At 50.2% G+C, this 26,662-nt stretch overlaps 1 protein-coding gene across 5 annotated transcripts in view; it reads right to left on the bottom strand.

Moving 5' to 3' along the window:
- PRDM11 (PR/SET domain 11) overlaps nt 1-26,662 on the bottom strand; it is a 94,219-nt gene that overhangs the window by 18,300 nt on the left and 49,257 nt on the right. For 4 of the 5 annotated variants that reach the window (XM_043481364.1, XM_043481363.1, XM_043481362.1 and 1 more), the window contains exon 5: nt 12,076-12,143. In XM_043481364.1, the coding sequence (XP_043337299.1) occupies nt 12,076-12,143 (68 nt within the window). Of the gene's footprint in view, nt 1-2,543; nt 4,753-7,728; nt 8,151-12,075; nt 12,144-26,662 lie in introns of those variants that run through there. The other variant, XM_043481366.1, reaches the window with a different exon arrangement.

Genomic DNA, 26,662 nt, shown 5'->3' with positions numbered 1-26,662 from the left:
TCAGGGATTTATTCCAAAGAGCTCAGTGAAGATGTCAGAAGGTTTAGAAAGATTCAAGTCCATTTCCCTTTCTACCTCCTCATACTTTCCTAACCCAACAAGAATCAATATTTAGGAAGAGAGGTCCTACTGAGCCTTTCCCTTCTCCAGGGGATCTTCCCAACATAGGGATCAAACCCAGGCCTCCCACATTGCAGGCAGATTCTTCACCAGCTGAGCCAGCAGGGAAGCCCAATGTATAGCACAGGGAACTATAATCGTTATCCTGTAATAAACCTTAATGGCAAAGAATATGAAAAAGAATATATACCTCTCTATATACACATATATATGTAGATATAACTGAATTACTTTGCTGCACAGTAGAAATCAACACAACACTGTAAATCAACTATATTTCAATTAAATAAATTGTTAAAATGTTTAGGAAAAGAACTCCAAAACTCTGTGTAGATCACAAAGTATCTTCAAAGATCAAAACTGGTTCAGCATCCAGTTGTATTTGGTTGTTCTGAAAGTTGGCATTTGAAATATGATACACATGGGAACTCTCAGTGAATCATAAACAATCCATTCCCCTGAAAAGATGTTTATGTTATATCATTTTTGAAGTAAAGCTAAATGGAGCCAGCTAAGTCCCAACATCAACAATTTCTAGCCAGGTCTCCCGCTTTCATGTATTTTGCAGTTAACACCCAAAAGGCTGAATCCATTCCTAGAATCCCTCTGTCCTCACTCAACAATCCCTGTATGAAGAAGCACGCCTGCTCTATTACACGGCTACAGGTGAACAAGGGCCCTTCTTGGAACAGAAGGCTTCCAGAGAGTGAGAATCTTTCTATTTGTTGTTTCCAGGTCACTACCTCGTTGGCTGGAAGCACAGAGTATGTCAGAAGGATGATAGAAAATGCGCAGCACAGGCTGATCTGTGAACACTAGTGTTTATTTGACAGTTTTTCAAACCCTTTGAAGCAATCAAGGGGGTGGGTGGTGGTGGGGTGATGGTGGTGGGGTGATTCTGGACTGAAACTTTCATGATGATAATGGATTGTTTTTACTCTCAACTCTGCTGACTTTGGGTATTGGCTAGATAAGCCCTAAGACAACACTTTTCAGACCTCACCCACTGTGTCTTATCAAGTGCACCATATTTTCTAACTGGCTCAGGAAATGAACTATCAGTTTCAACTCAAGAGAGAAAATAACCTACAGGGCATCTATTTTGTCGGAGGGGATAGACAAAGGCCAAGCTCAGACACTCCCACCCAGTGGCTCTGTCTCTGATGGAAAGGAAGCAGCTCCAGACCCCGAGGCAGAGATAGGAAAAGAATGACCAAGGAGAGGCTGGGCTCTGTATTCTGCTAGGCATCGAGGTCTCTGGGCTGGGAAGGTCTTTGGGTCATGCATCCACCCCGCCTAGATCATCACCTAGACTTTAAGAGAACACCACTCAGCCAGCCCTCGGCACAGCTGGACGCCTCAGACTCTTAGGACTGATGTCCTCGTCTAAAGCTAAAACCAGCTGCTCATTCATTTCCGTCCACTGGCACCAGTTTCACCTTCCTGTTTAACTTGCTAGCCCCACATTCCCACTGAAGCCAAGAAAAAGAAGCGGAAAACTTTTCCATCTGAAGTTGACATGTCTCTGCATCTCTGTGTCCCTTCTGCTTCCTACGTGCCCTCCTCTCTCCCCAGGACCAGAGGGAGAGGCCAGCCAGTCACCACCTTGACTTTGGTGGGAAAGACCCCCAGGCCTGGTTTCACAGCATCTTTGCATCTCCTGGAGATTGGATAATATTGATTTCCATGACCCTGCTTTTTGGTCGAGAATGGCAGAGGAGGACCTAGATTCCAAGAGATGAAAGGCAGGCTGGAATCTTCCAGAAAGTGGATGGATCCTTGGTCAGGACCCAGGCATTTCCTGCCTGGGAGAATCTCTCCCTGTGACTGGAACTAAGCCAGGGCAATGCATAGGTCAGGGGGTCCCTTTCCTGCTGAAGAGACTCCCCAGCGGAGCCAGAGAAAATCACTTCATGAGAAGCCTCAGATCTAGGTGAGCAGGGCTTTTTACCTGTGCCAGTCAGACACCCAGATCAGCGGGCAGGTGAGCAAAAAAAGTGAGTGTCTCACAGTGGGCCCTGAGATACCCTGGCAAATGGACAGCCCCTGATCCTTCTGGAGTCTCCTGCCAGAAATGGTGGGGCTTTTTCCCCCAGGACCCCTAACATACTTTTAGGGAACAAAAGGTAAAATTCATTGAGCAACATCTCACTTTTGATGAGCAGAGAAATTAAACACAGTGAAACGATTTCTTATGGGGATGCTTTGCCTCTCTCAGCCCATCAATTCCTTTCCTTTCCTCTAAGGGTGCTGAACACAGGGCGTCTGAGAGCTGATGGGACCTGGAAAATGCCAGGGGCACTTGAGCCCCTCTCACTAACACGTTTTTCCTCGATCATCTAACCCGTGCTTTGGGGGCCTTGAGGTTTTCACAGGAAGCGAAGAAAGAGAATATACACCAAAGAAAGATGCTGGAGACCAAGTGTGTTCCAAGTGTGAGATCAATTCTTTTTATTGCCATCTTAACAAAAATACTTGGGAAGGCAATCTTTGATTCCAGCATCAGAGGGCAGGGCAATGCCAGGCAATATAGTCAGGCTGTCAGACAGGGGAGAGTTCACTTTTGGGGACTGGGAACCCCCAAAGAACCACAGAATGGGAGAAGGAGCCCAGGACACTGCATTTGCCCTCCATTCTCCCAGCACGGGGCAAAGCTCGGGCTGGGTTTAGAAGCAGCACTCCAGGAACGGCCATGGCAGGCACTGGGCGCAGCAATCCTCCCGGCCCCAACTCTGGCTCTAGGGGGCTGGTGTGGAAGGATGGCTGGCTGGGGATATATGGCAGCCTCAGGCCAGGGAGCAAAGAGGACGCAGAGCTAAGCTTGCAACTGCCACCCCCCACCCCCAACTCCCTCCCTAACTCTAAGAACCCGGCTCTTTCCCCACACTCCAAGACCAAACACGAAGCTTTGAGATGTGTGTAGCTAATGCACAGGCAGCCCAAGCAAGCGGAGGCATGGCATGCTGGAACCTGGAATGGGACAGGAGCCCTGCTGGGTTCTGGGTTCGTTTAGAAGCCAGGGGAGGGGTTGCCTTCTAGATCCTGAGATTTGGACCCTACTTCTTCCCAGCCACTGGCTGTCAGCCTTAGTGTTGGGGTCGGGGTTGGGGGGGGGTGTGGAGGGAGGGATAGGTGGGAGGGCAGGGGTGGACTCACATCCTAAATGCTGCTGCTGCCTCCCACTCAAATCCCAGAGGGCTTGGCAGGGGCAGGAAAGGAGCAACACCCCTCCCAAGTCCAGATCTGGCCTCTGACAGGGGAGGTGGAAAAATCCACAGGTCCGGCTTCCAGTTCTGCCCTCACCTCAGAGTAGATGATGCTGTTTCATTTGTCATCTATGAAATGCAGATGAGGATGGCAGTAATGATGACCGTAACACCCGACTCGGCCGCCTCTCCCGCTCTGTCCTGAGGACCCACCGAGCTCACAGGCTCGGAGAAGCGTAAAGTGCTCTAAGATCGCCAGGTTGTGTCTTCCCCTTCCTCTGACGACGTCACCTGGCTCTCCTCCCCGCCCCACAAAAGGCAAGCACGGCAGCTGAGCACACGCGCGTGTGCACGCACACGCATGGAGGGCAAGCAGAAGGCCAAGCAGGGGCGCCACCCACCGGGGCTCAGAGCCCTGGGGAGGGAGGGCAGGCCCCTCCTGGAGGGGCTGAGCTCTGCTGGCCATCCGCAGGCCTCGCCCCCACCCCCCGCCCCCTCCCAAAGCAGCAGAATCAGGGCCTGGGAGGCTGGTGCAGCAGCCCTGAGGATGGAGAGCAGGATTCCATTGAGATGCTCTTGCAGCCCCCTTCCCTGCAAGGCCTGCTGCCGCGGGATGCAGACCAAGAGGAGGCTGACCTTCCAGGCCAAGCAAGCATTGAGCAGGCAGTTTTTCCTGCATCTTGAGCACCTGCCAAAGATGAGGGAGTCGGGCTGAGCCCAGGGCAGCCAACCTGTATTCAGTGAGGAGATGACAGTTCCCCCCAGCACCCTACAAGGTCATCGATGGTGGACACGAGAGACTGGCCCCCCCGTCTCAAGGCCAGATGCCCCTCCTCCAGCTTTCTTCCTCCCAGTGCAGACTGGCCGGCTTAGAAACTGTGCTTTCTCTTCCGAGACCTGGTAGTCCGTGCTGGAGCTGGTGCTGGGGGCGCCTCCGGGGGCTCCACCGGGAGAGCCTCGGCTGGAGGGGTGGGGCCCACGGGGGCGGCCCCGTCAGGCCCCCGCTGAGATGCCCGAACCCCATCCCGGATCTCCATCAGCGTCTGGCACGCCTGGCTGACGCGGCTGGTCAGCTCGGCCACAGCCTGGCCGACGGCCTGCATGCTGCTTGCCAAGTCCCGGTGCACGGTCAGCAGCTCCTGGCAGAACTGCCGAAACACCTCAGTCTGCTGGGCGTGGGCGTGGAGGAGCTGCCAGTCCAGGCCTGGGCTGGGTGGGCTGGGGTGCCGAGGGGTCCTGCAGGCAGCCTGGGGCGAGGGCCGGGGCAGGGCCTCCGGCTTGGGCCCCACTGTCTCGGACTGGTCAGAGGAAGAGGAGGAACGGAGCAGGGTGGGCCTGGCCAGGCAGGCCTCTTCCTCCGGCGATGGCCGCAGGGGCACCCGCAGTGGCGGCCTCGAGGGCCCGGGAGTCTCCTCATCTTCGTCATCTTGGGGGATAAAAAAACCAAGAAGGGCGAATGATTACAACCTGGAGAAAGACGGCAGCTCTGGGCTTGGACACACCCCCCTCCCACTGGCAAAGTTACCTAGCTTCCCCCCACCCTGCTACCCCTCAGCCTAGTTTGGCCCCTGCTCCCTCCTCATCCAGCCATGGAAAAGTATCTACTCTCTAGGTCCCCAGGGTGTTTGGGCCAAACACCCCAGGGAGACAGGTGAGCATGAACGCCCCCTGTCCCCAGGCCCCCTTCCTATCACAGAACAGCAACGTTTCTCAAGGGACCACGGTCCCAGTGACGGCATGTCAACCCAAGGGCTCACTTCCTCTCTCTGAGGCTCAGATTCCTCAAAGCAAAGATAACAACTGCTCTATCTACCTCCCCGACCTCTTGCCCATCTAGCAGGGCTGTTAAGAAGACTCCACAAGAGGACAGAAGGAAGGTGCTCTGCAAAGCTCTACACCTGCCAGAAAGGTACTATGATGCTCTCGGCCACTGCCCCGAGTTCCAGCCTCCACGCGGTCGTTTCTGAGTTGCTTGGGGCCACCTTGTGGCCTTGCTGGAATCTGCCTCTTTTGGTCACGGTGGGGGAAGCTGACAGACTGGAGAAAGGAGGCAAGGGATGGTGGCGCTGGGACAGACAAGCCCAGAGAGGGCAGAGCAGATCTACCTGGACACCCAGCCCTGCCGCCCCCTCGGCGCCCCCAGGCGGGCTCCCGGAGCAGACACATCCCACCTACCCAGGAACACCCGATGGCATCAGACAGACCGCTCTGCGCGGCCCTGCACACTCTCGGATCTCGGCGGCTCTCTCGTGACCAAGGTTGTGCTGAGCTAATTCCCATAGCAAGAGTGAAAAACATACAGGCTGACCCTCCAGACAGGCACATCTCTCTGCCTGTACGCGGGGCGGGGGGCTGAATTCAGAACCACCTCAGGGAAGGTGACAGGAAGACAGATTCAGGTTGCCCTGGGCCACATGCCTCCCGAGGGTCCTGGCATCTCCTTAGGGCCAGCATGGCAGAGAGCCGAGTGCCTCGTAGACCCCCGCTTGCTGGACTCCCACTGTGGCGGGGCGGGGGGCGGGGGTGGTGGTGCTGGAAGGAGCGGGATGTACTGTGGTGACGTCGCTCCCTCCCTTTCAGGGCCTCGTCCCACCCAGCCCCTGGCCAAGTGCTGCAGCAGCTGGGAAAAGGAGGGCCCGTTCTGCCTGCGGTGGAGGGGTCCTGGGCCCCCTGCCCAGCTCACGTCACGTTTGGTAATCTCATTACCTTCAGTCTCGGGGAGACAGAAGGATGAGCAAGACAGAATTTAAGAAACAGACTTCACCTAGCTAGCCCCCTTCTTTTTCTCATAATTTAGTAGCATCTTCCTGAAACTTGGGAGCTGGGATTCTCGGGGACCTGGCAAGACCCGGGTTCGAATCCTTATTCTGAATCTAGTCCTGAGACCACCTCTGTGTCTAAAGCTCAGTTTCAGACGAAGCTTAGCTTCATCTGGACAACACCAAAGTTGGACTGGAGGGTCTCCTGCTTTATCCCTAGTTCTTAATAGCTGACTCTGAATGGTCCCCTGTCAGGAGCCCCCCCGAGGCCAGACAGGAAATTAGCATGTTCTCTGCAGTAGGGGGCCTGGGAAGGGAAGGCTAGCTCTGTGAGCCATATTCCCCTGGGCTGGCCCGGCTGGCATCCCTGGAGCCCTCCTGCCCTGCTGGTTACTGGGAAGCAGGACGGCCTCCAGCTGGGACCGCAGGTGGGGGCAGATGTGTGCAGAAGCAGAGCTGAAAGGGGGTGGTCTCGAGTGCTCCCCCTTCTGGTGAGTGCCGAGAACTACAGCCCCAAAGGACGGCCGCCCCGTCTAGGCCGCGAGATTCCAAACCCCCCAACCCTGGCATCAGCGTTCATCCTGAGCTATAAGAAGCAGAAGGGGGAAAGAGCAAGATACGTGCTGAGGGAGAAGAAGGAGTGGAGGGGCCATGGCGAGAGGAACCAGAGCGCGGAGAGAGGGATCTTAGAGAAAGCCTTGGGGCAGGCAGAAAGAGGCAGAGGGCACGGAGAAAAGAAGGCAGCAGGGCACCGCAGAGGGCTCGCGGAAATATCACAGAGACAAAGACCCTGGGAGCAGGCACACAGACAGGCCTGAGCTTTCGGGGGCCCGGGACTTGGCCGGCTTCCTCTGACGCCCCTCCCCCCTCGCCTGCTGCACGGGGCTTCCCTGGCTCCTCTCTGTTCCTGGAACGTGCCAAGCGCCTTCCTGATGCGGGGGCCTCGTACATGCTGTTCTGCCTGCGAGGCCCTCCTCCCCTCCCCTGCGCTGCGCCCCACGCACACCCGCCTGCCGGGTTAACTCTTCCCCGCCCTCGTCTCCATTCAACTGTCTCTGCCGGGGGCGGGGGGCGGGGGGCGGAGGCCTTTCCACTCCTGCTCTCAGACCACCACCGGCTGCTCTCTAATCTGCAGGGCTGAATCCAACAGGAAAACGCGGGTGCCTGCTTCAAAACTTAGTCTGAGCTTCAGGAAGGCGAGAGCACAAGAGCAGCCAGTCCAGCTCTGAGCTCTCGGGGGAGGCAGGCCGCACGCCCACCAAGTCAGCAGCTGCTCTCAGGACTTCCCGTATTCATCTACCGGCCCTTCTTTACGCATCTCCTCGTGCAACTGTTTAAAGAAAGGGTGCTTATTCCCACGAGTCTAAGGAACTTCCCAAGAGCAGGGCTGCGGGAGGTTTTCCACTCAACTCTGTCTTCCCAGCTCCCAGCCTCATGTTCAGGACATATTCTAGAATGGAGGGAGGGAAAGAGGCGGGGAGAGGATGAAGTGGGAGAAGGGAGGAAGGATGGAAGGGCCAGGCGAGGCAGAGAGGACCAGGAAAGAGAGAGAGAGAAGGCAGGTGCGGGGGGCATCGCCAGGGCTGGGCGGGAAGCAGGCAAGGGGCGCGCGCGGGGAGGGGAGGCAGGCCGGCGGTACTCACAGCTGGTGGAAGGGCTGTCCGTGCCGTCAAGTTCCGCCCTGGGGAAGCCGTGCCCGGACCGGGCCGTGAGCAGCGCCGACTCGATGGCCCTCTCATGGGCAGTGAGCACGATGGTGGGGGCTCGGCCCCCGGCCCCGGGGCCCGACAGGGACTGCTGCATGAAGGCCAGCTTGTCCTTGGTCCTCCGTTTCATGTCATCCCATCTGTGCTTAATGTCCTTGACGGAGCGCGGAACCTGGCTGACGGAGGTGATTTTCCGAGCTATGCCTTCCCAAATCTTGTCCCTGTCGGCATGGGACAGCCGCATGGTCTCCCTCCCAAAGAGAACCGCTTCGTGGTGGGTCACCTCGGTGACCAGAATGTCCAGCTCCTCCTTGGAGAACTTGGGCTTCCTCTTGCGCTCAGCCAGGGGCGCCACGTTCCTTGGGTTGAATATCCCATAAAGCACAATGGGGTAAATGACTGTCACGGCGGCGGGCCTCCTCCTTCCTAAGTGCCGGCCCCCAGCCGAGGAGCCGCTCACCACCACCACACCCTGCTCCTGGCGCCAGGCCCCCTCGCACGGCCGCTAGGCGGGCAGCAGGAGCCGCGGCGCACGCGACCGGAGCGCGGACGGAGCCAGACGCCTTCCGTTTCGGGTCCCGCCTGGCCTCTGACTAGCTGCGAGGAGCCAGGGCAGCTCAGCAGCCTCCCTTGGCCCCCTTCTCCCCATCCTGGAACCAGGGCTTGTTACCGAGGAGGGACAGGCGCGCTAATGTAAAGAGCTTTAAAGCCCTCAACAGGCATAAAGGATCCTTAAACTGGGGTTAGGATGAGGCCAGAGCCTGAACACAGCGATGTTCGCACAGACCTATGGAGCCCAGGGGCTTGCAGGAAGGTTCTTTACACAGGGAGACTATTTACAGTGGGCCTCCGAGGGGTGTGGTCTTGCTGGTGACGCCCATGATTAAGGCGTGGTGACACAAAGCTTGTTATGCCCCTCTGTGGATCTCTCCCCCTCTCCCCCTCCAGTCCTAGTCTCCCAGGTCCCCACCTTAGGAGTGGGCAGGCTCCCCCCTGCCCCGACCACCACTCCACTGCAGCGCTGGCATCAGCTCCTTTTTGGCAGCTCATGCGTAGAACATGAGGAGACTCTGAGCATCCATCTGGAGACAGGGTCCACTTTGATGGAGACCAGGAAGGACCTTGGCTTCCATCTACACAGAGGGTCCTCGGCCACTGGCACAGCACAGCCCTTACCCCCCTGGTGTGGCACCTGCTCTGGCTCTGTGACTCATTCTTTCCCACAGTGTGGTTCTGTCTACCATTTATCTCATGCCCATGGTCCCAAAGATCTGCCCCAGAGAGCATCCTAGAGTATGATGGGAGACCCGGAGTCCAATTCACCCGCTCTGGCTGCTGCCAAAGCCACAGCAAGGGACGGGGCGCAAAGATCCTTCAGCCCTTGTCTCCCCACTCCACCTACCCAGAATACCACAGCCCGGGTGGCAGAAGAAGAAGGCGGAGGCTTTGTCACCTGGCCAAGACAGTGGCCGGGGCCTGGGCCTTGCTCTGACAGACTTTGGATTAGAAGCTGAGTCTCCTATGCAAACCTCGTTTCCCCCTCCCCCTGCTGACACCTCGAAGGGCTGCCAGGAGGAGTCTGTCCAGGGCTTCTTAATCTCACCACTACTGGCATTTAGGATCAGAAATTCTTTGTTGGTGGGGGAGAGGGCATTCTGGACAATGTAGGATATTTATCAGCATTCAAACCAGCAGCATTCGCCCGCAGAGTTGTGACAACCAAAACCGTCTCAACACGCTGCCTCCAGGAGGCAAAAAGAGCCCCTGCAGGGTTGTGGACCACCGATCTCATGAAGGCAGGGCGCCCAGCATGGGGCTGCCATAGACTCAACAAGTGGGTGCCCATTCTATTCCCGGCCTAAACCTAGGTTTTGAGAAAATTAACCAACTCCATCCAATCCTCTGCGACCCCCTAAACTAGTGAACGTGTCCTCAGATTAGAAGGAGCTGTACCAATGGAAGCCGTACATTAAGGGGGAAGAAGAGGGTCCAAGGGTCAATTCACTTTCCCCTCAACCCAGCAACCAGCAGAGGGCTATCTCCCCAGTAATAAACCATAGGCCCCATCCCAGCCTACTCCTTGAGTCTCTAATGAGACGAGGGCCCCCCAGCTGTGGGCCACCCTGGCACCATCTTGGATCAGAATGGGTCCTGGAGCAGGAACAGGACAGACCCCAGGCCAGCAAGGCAGCAGTAGCAGAACCCAGCCACACGAGGCCCAGGAAGCCAGGCTTGGCCTGGTCCCTTGTGCACAGAGAGAACACTGGCCTAGACGCTCAGAGATGGGTTCCAGTCCTGCTCTGCCGTTGACCACATCATCTTGACTCTGCTCTGCTCTGGGCCTCACTTTACCCCTGGAGCATGAAGATCAGAGCAGAGCAGTGGTTCTCAACCCCAGCAGCGCATCAGAATCACTCTGGAGAGGTTTACAAACTACCGACGCCTTGGGCTCAGTCCCAGCCCGATGAAGTCAGAATCGCGGGAGCGCCAGATGACCACTCAGTTAGCACAGGTGATGAATCCCCTTCTCTGCAGTGATGGCAAAGCCTTGTCCCCAAATTGAAAGATCAGAGATACACGGAAGAGCGGAACTGAATCAGCTCTCCTAGCCAAAGCTTCAGTGCAAAAAGGCCTGACCCAGACCACACTCAAACATACTCTCCTTTGCTTGCCTAGAGCCAGCCCAGGGCCACAGGCCAGGGGTCTGGGCCATGCAGCCCATCTGATTGCCCGCTGGACACCTGGTCCCCACTACCCACTTCTGAATCTTTGCTCACAAGTGCCCTCAAATGCCCCTCTTGAAGGCCCAGTTCAAAGGCCCTCCCCACCCTCGCTTTCATCTGAGCCCCCACAGCACATCACATCCCCACCTCCTCGGAACAGCCTCATTAGAAAAAGAAGTTTCCACGGCAGAAGGTGTGAGTCCTGGGAAGGCCAGGGGAGCAGGGCTGGGCCCGTCCATCTAGGACGCCCGTACAGGCTCTGACTCACCGCAGGTGCTCAGGAATAGGGGCTGAGTTGCACATGCTCAGCTGACCTGCACCCAGTGATCGGGGAGACGAGGGCAGCCAGAGGTGTCCACCCACATTCTTGGAGCCACTTTCAGGGCACAGCTGACCTGACTGTGTGAAAGGGGGCAGGTCCCCATGGCCTGCCTATTCCTCTGTCCTTCCGCTTCTGCACCTGTTCAATCGCAATGAGGACAGCGGCTCCGACAAATCAGAGGGAGAATCCTTAAGTGTCCCGGAGTGTCCACAGCTGCCTGGCCGCCAGCCGGCCTCAGGTGGGAGACCCGTGGGCAGTGGGGCCCAGGGGAAGGGAACCAGACAACTCACCACGGCCTCCCCACCTCAAACCAGTTTCTCTGCATTTGCTTGGCAAGTCTCAGGGTTTAAATCCAGCAAACTCCCCCTTAGGGAGGCCCTAGCTGCCCGCCCTCCAAGCACCACCTCTCCTCAACCCTCCAGCCCCCATCCCCACGGGGCAGAGAACTGCACAAACACCGACAGAGGGCCCGATCCGTGGTGCAGTACTGCCTCGGGTCCAGTCCTCCAAGGTCCAGCTCCCCACCCAGCTACTAACCCCTTCATGGCTCTGGAATTCCAGAGACAGGCCCCCAAGGAGGCAATGAGGCAAGACTGACCTCCCATTCTGCCCGCTGATCCCATCAGGCAGGGCTGCCCTCCAACCCCCAGGCACACCACACAGGCCAGCAGCATAGCGCCCAAGGGAAAGCTCAGCACAGCTGCCTCTGGGTGACCCTGGGCCAGTCTCCTGCTCGCTCCGGCTGGCCGTGAAGGATCCTTCTGGTGCAAACTTCTGTCCCCAGCCATGGACAAAATCACTCTAACAATCAAAAATTGAGCTAGAGACTGCGCCCTTTTCCCTGGGGGCCTTTTAAACAATGGCTGGGAGTTGCACTGTGATGTTTCCTGCACCCCATCCAGCCGGAGTTTGCCTGCAAGAAGTGTCACAGTCCAGGGACATCCCCCATCTCCATGCGGGAATGCCAGCAGGCTGGGGCCTGGGGCCTCCAGAAACACTGACGTGTGTGTCCCCGTAAAAGCCTGGTCTGGCCACAGGCCTCCTCCAGGCCCCCCTGAGGGAAGCCTGGGGGAGTCAGAGGGTTGGTCCCCCAGAGCTAGACATGTCCCTGCAAAGAGCAGTCCCAGGGCCTTCAGGGACTTCCACCACTGGAGACCCTAAAGGGCCAACGTGCTTTCTTGGCCTCCTTTCCAGAGTTCGGGCAAGGCTCCTGGGAAATCAGCAGAGAGCGGGACTCACCTCATCCAGTTGGCTTTAGTCTCATCTGACCCATCTATGGACTTGTAGCGGTTGTTCTTGTCCACAATCTGGAAGACAGAGAGAAAGTCTCGAAATGGGCATCTTTGAGGGGTGGGCTCTTGCGTCCCCAGCCTCCTCCCCAGACCAGGGCCCAAGGCCACCACCCAGAACCCTCCCTGTGGCCTCCCGCTATAAGCCCCCATTGTTGCAAGACTGACCCGGACCTGGGCAGGGATCCCATCTCCCTCCTCTGCCTTGAAGGCATACCCAGCACATGCCAACAGGTGGCATTGCCAAGAACATCACATTGCAACAGCAGTTGAATTCAGGCGTTCCTCTCTGTCTACGATTTCTGCGGGAGATAAGAGGCTGACACCGGATGACCCGGCATATGTGATTCCAGTGGGTCCCTCCTATCCCCAATCTCTAAACGTTCAAGAACACCAGGGTTCAGGGTGGACTCCTTCATCTTCCATAAAACTGTCTTTATTTCATCATCATTTTTGAATCACAGCTCAGCTGGATATGGAATTCTAGACAGATGAAGTTTATTTTCTTTCAGAAAAGAAAGACTGCCAAAAACGCTCCCATAGGCTCTTAAGCAACCTACTATTAGTCTATGTTGTTCTTTTGTGGGTAATCCGTCTACAGTAAATTCTAAGACTTCCTCTTTATGCTTGATTTTCTGCAGTTTCACTGTGTGGTTTTAAAGTGGAGATTTACTTTTTAAAATTCTCATTGCTTGTCAAGCATATTACTTGATTAGGATTTATACCTCCTTTACAACTCTGGAAAATTCTGAGCTATTATGCTTTTGAGTACAGCTTCTCAGTCATTTTCTTTAGTCTCTTCTTGCAGAATTTCCATTAAACATATGTGGTTGGAACCCAGTCTATTCTCCAGGTCTTACAACTACTCTTTCATAGTTTTCCCTCTATGTCTTTCTGGGTGATGTTCTCAGAAAATTTCTTAGAATGCTCTTCCAACTCACTCATTTACTCTTTGACCATGTTCATTCCAGAGTTTATGACTATTGACGTTTTTCCTTCCTTCCCTTCCTTTTTAAAAGACTTTTAATGCAATTAATATTTTTCATTCCCAGAAATTTCAATTGGGTCTTTTTCACTCTCATCTTTTCTTATTCTGCCTCTTTTTGTTTCATAATGCTGTGCTCCTTTCTTTTTCTAACAGCTTTACTGAAATATAATTAACATGTAATATGCCACGTGATAAATTTTGACAAATGCATATATCACAGTTAAGATAATAAACATATCCATCACCCCTAAGAACTACTTTTTGGCCTCTGTGATCTCTTGCCCTTGCCTCTCTCCATATCTCCCATTCTCAGCTCCACAGGCAACCAGGGAGCTGCTTTCTGTCACTACAAATTACTTTGCATGTTCCATAACTTTATACAAATAGAATCAAATGGAAGGCATGTCTGCCCTTCTTTCACTCAGCACAATTATTTTGAGATTCATTCCTACTGGTGTGTGTATCAGAGTTCATTTCTTTGTGTTGGTGAGTAGTATTCCATTGCTTGGACGTGTCACTATTTTTTTAGTCTCTATTGCTGGACATTTGGGTTGTGGCTAGTTTTGGTTATTACAAATAACACTGCTAAGAGACATCACTAGCAAATCTTTTTCTTTTATTGGAGTATAATTGCTTTACAACATTCTGTGAGTTTCTGCTGCATAATGAAGTGAATCAGCTATATGTATGCGTATATTCTCTCCCTCTTGCACCTTCTTCCCATCCCCCATCCACCCCTCCAGGCCATCACAGAGCCCCGAGATGCACTGCCCGTGCTATACGGCAGCCTTCCACTAGCCAGCTATTTGACACATGGTATTGTGTGTATGTCAACCCTAATCTCCCAGTTCGTCCCTCTCTCCCCTTCCCCACTGTCCACAAGTCCATTCTCTACACCTGCTTTTGTATAAATACATATGCTTATTTCTCTTGGGCAAATACTTAGAAGTGGAATTGCTGGGACACATGGTAAGAATATACTTAAATTTTAAGAAACTGCTAAACTGTTTTCCAAAGTGGTTGCACCATTTTACATTCCCATCAGTCATATGTGGAATTTCCAGTTGATCCAGATCCTTGCCAATACTTGGATGAACTGGCTTTTTTTGTTTTAGCCATTTTGACAGGTATGAAGCAGTATTCATTGTGGTTTTAATTTGCATTTTTCTGATGACTAATGTCACTTGAGCATCTTTTTGTGCACTCATTTGTCAGCTGCGTATCTTCTTTGAAGTGTCTATTCAAATCTTTTGCCCATTTTTATTGTTTTTTTCTTACTGTTGAGTTCTGAGAGTTTTAAATGGACTTCCCAGGTGGTGATAGTGTTAAAGAACACACCTGCCAATGCAGGACACATAAGACACGTGGATTGGATCTCTGGGTTGGGAAGATTCCCTGGAGGAAAGCATGGCAACCCACTCCACTATTCTTGCCTAGAGAATCCCATGGACAGAGGAGCCTGGTGGTCCAGAGTCACAAAGAGTCAGACACAATAAGCAACTTAGCACCCGTGCACGAGAGTTTTGTTTTTTTTTTTAATGCATTTTAGATATAATTCCTTTATCAGAATATGACTTATGACTTACAAATACTTTCTCCTAGTCTGTGGCTTGTTTATTGACTCTCTTAACACCATCTTTCTAAGAGAGAGATTTTAAATTCAAACAAAAAACACCAGTCTTACTCTTCTTAATGGATGTTATTCTTACTCTTTCTTTGAAGATCCCAAAGCTGTGAGTGTTAATGATATATTATCCCTTTCATCCATAGTAACAGAACCCCTGGATTATAACTGAGTACCTAGCTATCTGTAATAACAATACATCTCTTGACTTCTCCTCTGACCGAGTTCTGGCCAATAGAGTGGAGATGGAAGCATCGTGCGTCATCTTCCTGAAAACTTCTCTAAAAGACAGCTGATGTATACCCGTCTACCATCCTGTGGCCTTGAATGCAGATATCATGGCTGGGGCTCCAGCTCTCACTTTGAACTATGAGGATATAATCCAAGCGTTGAGACAGCGATTAGCGGGATCAGGCTAGGTTCCTGAGGACTTAACACAAGCTCAGAATTTATTCATAGAAGAACACAATTTCTGTTTTGCATAAGCCACTATTATTTTAAATCTCACAGTCAAACCTATTCCTGACAGACCCTAAACAGTTGTTTTATATTCATTTTCAAAAAAATACTATTTTTATTTTAATTAGAGTGAATTCAACTGTCATTGTTTTTGAAGGCTCTCATTGTAACATCAATTTTCTTCATTAGTTTTGGAGGTTTGGTTCAGAGGCTCATCTTGAATAGGAGTCTTTCTGCCTATTACTTGCTTTTTGTCATTTTAAGCAGTCAACCTGGCTCCCGTCTCCACCTCACACAAGACATTTCTATTTCATAGTGGCCCACAGGAGCTAAAGCTGATGGCTGTCTGTGCCTGTACTAGATGAGGGCTCTGTGGGCCTTTGTTTTCAGCTCTGCAGTCACTTTATGCTTCTTTCTCCCTCTCTTTTCTTCTCCTTCCTTTTATTTGGGGGGAGGCAGCTCAAAGCATGAACTCTCCGTCCACCTGGATTGGAAGCCCCACTGCCTCCTCCACACACGCCTTCTTTAACTATACTCTCTCTTTGGATATTTACATCTATTCCCACATTCTCAATTTGTTCACTACTCACAGATTTTCATCCCAAGCCCCAGGCATGAATATCTAATTCCCACACGACATGCTGTCTTACTGGCAGTTCAAACTCACCTCAGGCCCCACCCCCAAGCCTATTCCTCTCTTTTTCTCCCTCACAGTATTTGAAGCCACCATCCACTCAGATTTCAGAAAGAAAGCCATCCCCACCAAACCCCAGTGAACCGTACACTTTAAATGAATGGAGTGTATAGTATGTGAACTATATCTCCACAAAGCTGTTAAAAAAAGTCATCCTTCATGCCTCCCTAATTTTTTTTAAATGTATTGAAGTACAGTTGACTTGCAATGTTGTATGTAATTTCTTCTGTACAGCAGAGCATCATATATATACACACACAGATACATATATATATCTGTTTTCATATTCTTTTCTATTATGGTCTATCACAGGATATTGAATACAGTTCTCTGTGCCATATACAGTAGGACCTTGTTGCTTATCCATCCTGTATATAACAGCTTGCACCTGCTAATCCAAAACTCCCAGTCCTTCCCTCCTCCATGCCCTTCTCCTTGGCATCACAAGCCTGTTTTCCATGAGCCTGTTTTTATTTCGTAGATATGTTCATTTGTGTCATATTTTAGCTTCCACATATAAGTGATATCATACGGTATTTGTATTTCTCTTTCTGACTTACTTCACTTAGTATGATAATCTCTAGGTCCATCCATGTTTCTGCAAATAGCATTATTTCATTCTTTTTACGGCTGAGTAATATTCCATTGTGTCAATATGTATGCACTACATACATATTTACTTTATTTTACTTCTTCATCTCTCAGTGGACATTTAGATTGCTTCCGCGGCCTGGCTATTGTAAACAGTGGTACTATGAAAAAAGGGGTCATGCCTCTGTCTCTTGATCCCCCATATCTAATCCCTCAGCATGTCATCCAAACCTGATTTCAAAACTGCTCCTGTCTCCACTGCTTCCAGACGTCATGAGCTCTTCTCAAGACAAGTACAAGAGATCCCAACTAACCTCCCAGTGCCATTCTTAACTCTCCACTGATTCTCCTCATAGCAGCCAGAGAAATGTATTAATGTAAACTTTAGAACATGCCACTCACCAGCTCAAGAAGGCATTCACTGTACTTAAAGCAAAATTCATACTTAAGGTCATCATCTGCAAGGCTTTACAACCTGGTCCCTGCCTACCTCCCAACTCTCTCAGGCCCCTCTTTCCCCCATTCACTCTTCTGCAGCCACTTTTTAAAAAATAATGATCATAAAATAGTTCAGGCATTGAAATATTATAAAGAGCAATGCAACTGATCACTCTGTATCCATCAGCAAGAGCCAGCAAAAATGACCACCAGCCAATTCTCTCCCAGACCTCTGTCTCCCCTAGCATCAGGAAAATACACAGATGTCATTGAAGAGCATCTCTGCCTCCAACTCACTCTCTTTCCCACCCTCCTTCCAAGCGTAACCACCATCCTGAAGCTGGAAGGGAGCCTTCTTGATTTTTACTGTTTCAGGACTTTTTCTAAAAAACAACACACAGAGTTGCTGTACATGCCTGTAAAGTTTACAGAAATGGCACCCAAGTGAATGTGTTATCCTAAGGCAACTCTTTCCCACCACGTTTTATATGGCTGGTCCCATCTTACCTTTTGGGTCTTGGTTTCTGTCCGCCCCTCGGAAGAAGCTTTTCCTGATCTGAACCTCGAGGAGGTTCTCCCCTTCCACACCTTGACCTCCACACACCTGCCCCTCTCAGCATTCTCTCTAAACATCATCCTGCTGCCTCCTTTGAGAGACCTAACTGTAGGGTCTGTCTACCTGTCAGTGTGGTAACTGACTGCCTCCTTCATTACAGCAAAGCTCATGAAGACCAAGCTCATGACTATCTGCTCATGATGGTGGCCTGGCTCTGGTTCCTAACACAGGGCCTGGCATGCGGTAGAGTCCTGGTTGAATGAATGATCCGATGAGGAGCCTTTTAAATGACAAGCAAGCTAAAGGAAAAAAATTACATAGGGTTCATACTTGAGTGAAAAGGAAAAGAGTGGCTAGAACTGGCTTGTCCTGCTTAACGAGAACTGACTCTGAAATTTTCCAGTCTCATGAACCAGCTGTGAAACACAGTCATTATTAAAAATATAAATTATATGAACTTGCAATTCAGTATATTCTATTTTTAAAAAGGTAAAACATACCCAAAGCTTCCTGATTATTTTACTATATTTTATGATGTTGATATTCTTGAGGATGCTGGCATCTGTAGAGTAGAAATACTATAGATTCACTGTCATGACACAGCTCTTCCCATCTGTTCATTTAGTGCCTTCATGTTGGCGGCCTAAAACCAGACATGGTGGGAGCCTTGACACCAAGGAAACTGGCACGTGTATTCCCCACCACAACCATCGCCAGCAGGTTGTTAACTAGTTACCAGCACATCTCTCTGTGTGTCTCGCTATGCACAGAAAGTCTGGGAGATACACTTCAAACTCTCATATCTGGTTACCTCTAGAGGGGAGGATAGAGGGAAGGAGGATCAAGCTTTGGCTTTGTCTATTTATGAGATTTCACTGTCTCCACGGTTTAAAATTCACGGACAGAAAGAGAGAACATGCAAGTCAGGCCTTCCCTCCCCTGCCAGTCTCCCCAGATGACACCCCAGTCTTCAGGGACCTTCCCCAGGAATCTCATGGAACCCTGTACTTTATCATAATATTAATCATCCTTCACTAGCATTTTCTGATTACTCCTTTCTCTCCAGGGGGGAAAACAGAAGCTTCTGTAGGTCCCGAAGCCAGCTGCAAGAACACCCAGTGGTTAGTGAGAGTTGTGGAGCCTGAGGCATCGGCTGGAGCTTCAGCGTCACCACTGACAAGCTAACTGGCCTTGAGCAGGTGCCTTCACTGGCCAGGCTTCAGCATCCTCATCTGTAAAATGGGGAAAGCAACCTTGCCGCCCTGCCGTAACGATTGATGCGGAAGGCACTCCATAAACAGTCACAATTATGTTTATTAAGGGGACCAAAGGTTAGTTATGATTCATTCTGGGTGGTGGGAGGTTTGCGTAAAACTCCAAGTATTACAACATATAGTTGTAAAACTGTATGTATTATTGTTGTATAGCTATATGTATTACAACACGCAGTTGTAATCAGACTTTTTGCAGCCTCAGCTGGGCCGAGAGGCCTGGGTGGGAGCTGTGAGGTACCCTGGAGCTCCCTAAGATCTCTGCTGCTGGGTTCAGATCCCAGGTTTGCTGAGGGATGTTTCTTGGCTTATTTTTCCCATCAGTCAGGCTTTTCTCCAATCAAGCATTTATTCATTCAACAAGTATCACCGAGGGAGCAGCTATACAGACAGGCTCTGGGGATAAAATGGTGATCTGGGAAGATAATGTCTTTGCACAAAACTCACAGTCCAGCAGACATGCAAGAGAGGCCACTATGTGGTCCTGCGGTCAGAACTATGGTGGGGAATTCTGCAGAACATGGGAGCACAGAGCCGGAGCCCTGAAACTGGTGGTCATCGAGGACTTTCTTGGGAGGTGTGGAATCTAAGCTGAAGTCTTAGAGAAGAAGAGGGTGAGGGAGTTCTAGTGGAGGAAGCAGGGGGTGAGTGGGATCACAGAGGGTGTTCAGAGCACATCACATGCTACTGATGAGCCCCCATCATCCAAGTAGAGAGCAGGCTGTAGACCTCAAGTCCTGGGACTGAGATGGTCCAGGAAGGGCCAGCCAGGGCCAGATGCTCAGGACCAGGCCTCAAAAGACTGGTTCCCAGCATCCTCCCTTGCCTTATCCCTCAAGGTCGACTCCTTGGCCACTCTGAACTCAGCACTTCTTAGACCAGCCCAGGCTCTGAACACTGTGACGTGAGAAGGACTCTGACACCCTGGGTCTGACCAAAGAAGGGCGACCAGCATTGGAAGAGGGTCCCTTAGCCTGGAGAAGAAGAGGCTAGCGAAAGCAGACATATCATCAAATGTGGGAAGGACCCTCATGTAGGGGAGGGCAGGCAAAACCAGGACCACTTGAGGGATGGAGGACCTGAACTCAGCATGAGGAATATGCATGCAGAACAGTCCTAACATACATGTTCTAACATGCAGAATAGTCTTATAATAGAACAAGCAGCCTTGTGAGGAGGTGAGTTTCTTGTCACCGGGGGTATTTAAGCAGTAGCAGGACAACCCACTATCAGGGGAGCCAAAGAAAGAATTTTCCCACTGAGTGGAAGTCTGTCCTAAATGACCTATAAAATTCTGTTTAAGAAATTTAAGATTCTATGTGGGCATAGCCTCAGAAAATAATATAAAAAACATGAGGTTTGCCTCCCTGGGACAGGCATGGGTCCACATAGACTAGAATGCTATTTTCTGATCACGGTAATAACAAAGACATCAGCCTTAAGACTTTACCCACTGCCACTGATGGAACAACTTCACTGTGCCAAGTACTCTGGTACCCTGTTTCATGAATTCTCACAACTCAATGAAGGTAACTACAACTCTTATTCCCATTTTACAGGCTAGGAAACTGAGGTTCAGAGCCAGTAGGCAGCTTGCCTGAGGCCACAAAGGAAACGTGTGGGGCGGCTGGAGTTCAGACTCTGTAGGTACAGCCCATGCTCTTAAGCACTCGGCAGAGTGACAGATGTTAGCCCAGGCTTCCCCGATGACCTCATGAGAATCAATCAGGAACGTCCTGGGGTCCTCTCTGAACTCCCGGCTTTGCTGCTGGTTTGAGCAAATCCGCTATGGAAAGACAGCAGTTTAATAGGGAGGAACAATCTGCTTTGCTGCAGAACGTCTGCCACCATCGACGATTCACTGCTGGGTTCCTCTAAATGGTGCCATAACCAGATGCTGCAGAGATTGGATTTTTAAAATCCTGATTTGCTTGCAACTTTCCAGGAACCCATCAGTTCCATAAAGAATTCTGATTTTCAGCTCTGCAGCTCCTCTCAGGGCAAAGCAGTTACAAAAATGATTTGTGAAGCCATCGACAGTGGACAAAGCTCTTTCACACAGATGCTCCTCCCAGAGGCCCAGGAGGTTGACAGCATCACCTTTGCCTCCAGTCACTTCCCAGGCTGGCCAACTGAAATGCAGAGAGATAAAGACGGTGACCTTCCCAGGTGGCCTGGGAACCTGGGAAGAGACCTGCCTGCCAATGCAGGAGCCACAGGAGATGCGGGTTCAGTCCCTGGGTCGCAAAGATCTCCTGGAGGAGGACACGGCAACCCACTCCAGTATTCTTGCCTGAAGAATCCCATGGACAGAGCAGCCTGGCAGGCTACAGTCCACAGGGTCTCAAAGAGTTGGACATGACTGAAGTGACTTAGCAACATGCAAAGAGGTTAACCTAGACGTGAACTTGAACTCTGGCCTCTGCTACGCCCAGAAACACAGAATGAAGAACTTTTAAAGGGGCCTCTGAGATTATTCAAGCCATGGGTTCCTAACTTGGTATCAATGAATTCCCTAAAATGTGTACAACATTTTATGAATATTGGTATAGGAAGATAACCTCCTCGGTGACTCAGGAGGCTCAAGAACCACGATCTAACCCATCTCCACACCTCCCCACCACCATTTAACTGACAATGGAATTAGTACAGTCGGCCCTATCTATGTACCTGGTTCGATCCCTGGTCAGGGAACTAGAACCCACATGCTGCAACTAAAGAGATTCCCACATGCCACAAAAGACCTGGCATAGCCAAATAAATAAATACACTGTTTAAAGTATACAGGAAGATAAGTGCAGGTCATTTGCAAACATTGCACCATTTTATATAAAGGACTTGAGCATCCATGGATTTGGGTATCCATGGAGGTCCCTGGCATCAATCCCTGTCAATTCTGAGAAAAAACTTTACATATTGCCTTTTATTATTCTAATTATCAAATTTCAAAAAGGCCCTGGGGACCTGGGAAATGAGGTATGCTTACATACAATTGCAAATTCCACATCTGTAATCTCACACATCACCCCTAGTCAGTCCTGAGACCCGCATGAAGCTAACTGGAGATAATCAGGCTGCAACATGCCCCTCACCTGCTCTGCACCAGGCAGGCAACAAGCATGGACACTCACAATTCATGGGGGATGTTCCTTTAGACTGGGGGTTTCCATTTGATGGATCAGAGAAATAGAGCCCAAAGAGAACAGTGACTAGCCCAAAGGCACACTTTCCTCAAGTGGGAGGAAAGAGATTCCAGAGCCCTGCCACCAATGCAGACACCTCTTCCCTTTCCAAGTCCCTCTGCTCAGCCTGGTAAGGGAACTGGCCTTGGATCCAGCCACAGAAACAACCACCCCCTACCCTGCACACACTCGGCCTCACTCCCCTCGGTAATAAATCTGGCTGTTGGAGAAACTGGTGAAATGAGTCCTTGGGCCAGGACGTGAGGACCAGTGTGAGGAGACTGGCCTGAATCCTGTCTCCTCATTAGGCCTGACCTGAGGGTCTCAGGACAAGGGTTGAGGAGAGAGTCAGAAGAATCTGCCCACCTCAGGGGCAGCAAAAGTGCAAATAAGAATGGGCATGTCGGACTTCCCTGGTGGTACAAAGGATGGCAGCCTGCCTGCCAATGCAGGTGACAGGGGTTCGATCCCTGGTCCTCGTGGATTCCACATGCCTTGTAGCAATTAAGCTTCTGCACCACAATTACCAAGCCCGCTCTCTAGAGCCCTCGAGCTGCAACTACTGAAGCCCATGCAACCTAGAGACCGTGCTCCGCAATAAGAGAAACCACCACAATGGGAAGCTCACACACCTCAACTGGAGAGTAGCCCCCGCTCTCCCCAACTAGAGAAAGCCCACACGCAACAACAAAGACCCAGTGCAACCAAAAATAAATAAATCATTTATGTTTTTTAAAAGAATGGGCATGTCGCCAGAGAGAAATTAGCTGCAAATAAACTGTATACATCACGCTACAGATCTGCCTGTCAATGCAGGAGATGAAGGTTCGATCCCTGGGTCAGGAAGAGCCCCTGGAGAAGGAAATGGCAACCCATTCCAGAGTCTGGCCTGGGAAATCCGATGGACAGAGGAGCCTGGTGGGCTGCAGTCAGCCCATGGGTTTGCGAAGAGTGGGACACGCCTAAGCCAACAGACACAGGCTTCCCTTGTAGCTCAGACAGTAAAGAATCCACCTGCAACGCAGGAGATGTGAGTTCGATCCCTGGGTCAGGAAGAGCCCCTGGAGAAGGAAATGGCAACCCATTCCAGTAGTCTGGCCTGGGAAATCCGATGGACAGAGGAGCCTGGTGGGCTGCAGTCAGCCCATGGGTTTGCGAAGAGTGGGACACGCCTGAGCCAACAGACACAGGCTTCCCTTGTAGCTCAGACAGTAAAGAATCCACCTGCAACGCAGGAGATGTGAGTTCGATCCCTGGGTCGGGACGATCCCCTGGAGAAGGGAATGGCTACCCACTCCAGTATCCTTGCCTGGAGAATCCCATGGACAGAGGAGCCTGGAGGGCTGCAGTCAGTCCATGGGGTCGCGACGACTGGGACACGCCTGAGCAAGTGAACAGCAGCAGCTCTGGGCTTGTGACTGAGGTGGCACTGCCGCTGCTGCTAAGTCGCTTCCGTCGTGTCCGACTCTGTGCGACCCCATAGACGGCAGCCCACCAGGCTCCCCCGTCCCGGGGATTCTCCAGGCAAGAACACTGGAGTGGGTTGCCATTTCCTTCTCCAAGCTGGCACCTGTGGGAGACTGAATTGGTCCAGCTCTTGCCCTTCCCTATCACCCTGGCCATGAGACTCTGTGTTACACTCTGTCTTACAGGTGGCCTCTAATTCTTTACTCCTTGACTTTGGGTTCGGTCATCCGACTCGTTTGGGCAATGGGGTGGTAACAAGCATGATGCAAACACGGGCTTGACATGGGCTTGTGAGGCCCTGCCTCCAGGGCCTCTGCCTCCACCCAAGAGCTTCCCCAGGGAGCCCCAGCCTCTTCAGCCTGGGCCCAGAACAGACACACTTGGGCCAGCAGACCTGGCCCTCGGTGAGGAGCCAAGTTCCCCCTGCACCTGGAGGCTGAGCAGCACAGCGGAGCCCAGCTAAACCAGCCCAACCACAGGCAACCGGCGGCCAGAGCAGAATCAGTGAGGAGCTACAACCAACCAGCAGATACCCAAGCAAGGATAAATGATTGCTGTTCTCTACGCCGGGGCCTGCAGGATAAATCCAGCCCGCCACCTGTTCTGTACAGCCCACCATCTGAGAATGGTTTGTACATTTCTAGATGGTTGAAAATAACTCAAAGGAAGACTATTTTATCATGAGAAAATTACATGGAATTCAAATTTCAGCCTCCATAAACAAAGTCTTAGAATACACACACCTCTGGCCGCTCTCACACTGTGATGGATGACAGTGTGACAGACACTGTATGGGCCACAAAGCCTAAAAGACTTACTATCTAGCCATTTACACAAACATTTACAGACCTTCATTCTATTGCACTGCAGTTGGAGGTAGCTTGTTACACTGTAACAGCTGAATGACTGTACAATTATTACTACTCGCCATGAGCTAATGAAAAAAGAACAAACTTTAATATGTAAATAATGCATTCTGGCAAAGGCTAAGAAACACTGTGGCAGTTGTATTAACAAAAGATCTCCCAGTGTTTTAAATAGAGACAAACAAACAAAGAAAATAAAAGTGTCACATGGCACACCAAAGCAGAGAGGCATGCCAAATTCAGAAGAATCTGTGTCTACGTCGTCACTACTGTATTCACCCGATAAACAGAGATTTAGTTTCAGTAACGCCTGATCCAACACAGGACACCGATTTTGTTCATTTGGATTACGATGCTTGGTTTAGTTCTGTTCATTTTATATTCATAAGTTTGTCTTGGTTTAATCGTTGTTTAAAAGCTGTAAGAAATGTTGTGTTTATTTAGCTTCTATGTTTAAACCTTTTAAAGTAACTTTAGAGTAAAATTAATGTAATCATAAATAATTGGGACTCCATAATGATAAACACAGAGTCGGACATGACTGAGCAACTGAACTGAAATGATAAAAGTCAGACACCTGACCAACACATACTTGAAAAAATGTTCAACATCACCAGTCATGGAAATGCAAATTAAAACCACAATGAGCTATCACTTCACACCTGTCAGAATGGTTTTCATCAAAAAGACAAGAAATACCAAGTGTTGACGAGGATGTGGACAAAAAGGAACCTTTGAGCACTGTTTCGGGAATGTAAACTGGTGCACCTACCATGGAAACCAGTATGGAAGCTCCTTAAAAATTTAAAAATAGAACTGCCATATGATCCACTAATTTCACTTCTGGGTATTTAACCATAGGAAACTTAACACAAAAAGGTATTTGCACCCCCAAGTTCACTGCAGCATTATTTATAACAGCCAAGAAATGAAAGCAAACTAAATGCCCACCAATGGATGAATGGATAAAGGATATGTGGATAGATATACAAGGGAATATTTTTCAGCCATAAAAAAGAGGAAATCCTGCCATTCGCAATAGCATGGATAAGCCTTGAGGGCATTGTGCTAAGACAAACAAGTGAGATCAAGACAATATTATATGATCTCACTTACATGTGAAATCTAAAACAAAAAACAAACAAACCCTGAACTCATAGATATAGTAAATAGATTGATGGTTGCCAGAGGCAGAGGGTGGGGGTTTGTTAAAAATCGATGAAGGTGGTCAACATAAATTAGTGCTGGGTATGTAATGTAGAGTTTGGTAACTACAGGAATATATATAGTGATATACATATGTACACATGTTTCTTTTAAAAAGTGGCCTCAATATAACACAAGTGAGAAACAATTGCAGTAGAAGTGCGGAGGAGGCAAGGAAAGTTGAAGGTCAAGTTAGCAGTTAGTTTATGTTGAAAATTCAGAATAGTTTTTCATATTTTATTTTTGTTCCATATAGTAGATTTTAAGAATTATAGACTGGAGCTCCAGCCAAAACTAGTTAACTAGAGTATTATACTTTTTTGTGGGGAGTGGGGATATCTTTGGTTTGGCTCATGATTTAATAACAAAACTACCAGCATTTACAAAAGTTATGCAAGTCAAGCCATTTAATGCTTCTGACATTAAGAGGAACCTTAGGATTGAGGTCCATATTTTCATTTCTGGAAAAGCTGACATTGTCATTCAATAGTGTTTTAAGATCCATAACATCTTGGAACGTGAGAAAAGCAACTTTTTTCTAGCATCATCTTCCACTTTTCTCTCCCAGCACACCTTGTACCTCTATCACCCTATTACAGGGTACTGTGTGCCCTATCACCACCATTCCCCCACCTCACATTACACACGTGCCCTGGGACCTTTGTACATGCCATGCCCACGGCTCGTGATTCCGTGTTCCCTCAGTTCCTGACTCTTCGCCACTCACTTCAACTCATCTCTGAAAACCTAGTTCAGGCTTAGAAGCAAGGACGCCCAGGAGCACTGTGTACAGCCAGTGCCCAGAGACTTGATCTCTAAATACCATTTCTCACAAAAATACACTAGAGCTCCTAAGGGGGATGACTAGAACATCTTCTTTGGGATCTCCCTGGCAGTCCCATGGTTATAATGCTGTGCTTCCGCTGCAAGGGGCACCAGTTCAATTCCCGGTCGGGGAACTAAAGATCCTACATGCCCTGTGGTAGGGCAAAAAAGAAAAAAGAAAAAAAAGAAAAAAAAACACAAAACTTTGCACGAGAAGGTAAAGAAGTACTAAAAGAAGGACAAGAAGCCAGTCTGAATGGGTTCTTGCTGGCCAACTCTAGGGCAATTTAAAGCTCAAAATGCATAATGAGAGGAATGGACCATAGCACAATGAAGAAAAAAAAAATCCATGAGTCCATACCGGTAGTAA

The sequence above is a fragment of the Cervus canadensis genome, chromosome 11, assembly GCF_019320065.1.
Source record: "Cervus canadensis isolate Bull #8, Minnesota chromosome 11, ASM1932006v1, whole genome shotgun sequence".
Classification (NCBI taxonomy): Eukaryota; Metazoa; Chordata; class Mammalia; order Artiodactyla; family Cervidae; genus Cervus; species Cervus canadensis.
The sequence above is the reverse complement of the archived record's forward strand: the minus strand, read 5'-3'. Positions and strand labels throughout refer to the sequence as shown.